The sequence below is a fragment of the Sinocyclocheilus grahami genome, unplaced genomic scaffold (genome assembly GCF_001515645.1).
Source record: "Sinocyclocheilus grahami isolate Dianchi unplaced genomic scaffold, SAMN03320097.WGS_v1.1 scaffold1679.1, whole genome shotgun sequence".
NCBI lineage: Eukaryota > Metazoa > Chordata > Actinopteri > Cypriniformes > Cyprinidae > Sinocyclocheilus > Sinocyclocheilus grahami.
Window position 1 is genome coordinate 103,695 of NW_015506858.1, and position 1,062 is coordinate 104,756.

General features: G+C 48.0%; 1 protein-coding gene across 1 annotated transcript in view; it reads left to right on the forward strand.

The window, feature by feature from the left end:
* Positions 1-607: 607 nt before the first annotated feature.
* LOC107571999 (atlastin-2-like) overlaps positions 608-1,062 on the forward strand; it is a 7,672-nt gene continuing 7,217 nt past the window's right edge. Inside the window, exon 1 of the mRNA XM_016258403.1 lies at positions 608-881. Within this exon, the coding sequence (XP_016113889.1) occupies positions 809-881 (73 nt within the window). The 5' untranslated portion in view covers positions 608-808. The remainder of the gene's footprint in view (positions 882-1,062) is intronic.

A 1,062-nucleotide genomic window follows, 5' to 3' on the forward strand; every position in this document is an offset into this window, starting at 1 on the left:
TCATTCAGTCAGTCAGTCAGTCAGTCAGTCCTTCAGTCAGTCATTCAGTCAGTCCTTCAGTCAGTCAGTCAGTCCTTCAGTCAGTCATTCAGTCAGTCATTCATTCAGTCAGTCAGTCAGTCAGTCAGCCCTTCAGTCAGTCAGTCATTCATTCATTCAGTCAGTCAGTCAGTCATTCAGTCAGGAAGCAACATGCTGTAGTTATGAATGAGTTATTAATCACTGACTCACTGAAGCACTGCCGTGTGATGCTTGGAGACGCAGATGATACGGATTTCGTTGGAGCTATTATTTCGTTGCAAAATAGAACAAACATGACAATATTCTGTTCAAAATATAGGCTACATTTCAAATGTGAAATGTTCACTTAATATTACCTGTTTTGTTGAGCTGTTGTAAAAATGAATGGCACATTTGCCATCGTTTGGATATTCAGGGAAATGTGTATTCTTGCTCGCATCTTAAACATGAACACAATAACACACAGAGTCTGTATCAAGGAGTTTAAGTCGATCTCAGTGTACAGTGCGTGTCAGTGTTTGCTCTTCATGTTATTCAGTGAAGATCTACTTTAAAGACACACTGAACAGCAGCACCTGCTGAAGATGAGGTGAGCTGATTGGATATCATGTATCTGACGGTTACAGCACCCCCATTTTCCTGTTTTCACACTAGAAGCGCATTCTGGTGCATGCTGGTCAGAAAGCTTTAAGACTGTTGTTCCGTCAGCTCAGAGCGCGCAGGGGGCGTGTCGCGGCGCTCGTGACGTCAGGCGCCCCGCGTGCGGTTATTTTGAACGGGGGACAAGATGGCGGAGGAGAGCAGCGTGAAGCACCGGGATCTCACCGGACCGAGCTGCGCCGCCGGCCGCCGTCACGAAGGTAAACACGGCGCGAGCAGGCCAGCGATTGCGCTGCGGTAACATGAAATCAGAAAATCACCTGAGGACTGATGCTGTGTGTGTGTGTGTGTGTGTGTGTGTGTGTGTGTGTGTGTGTGTGTGTGTGTGTGTGTGTGTGTGTGTGTGTGTGTGTGTGTGGGTGGGTGTGGGGGGGCGGGGGG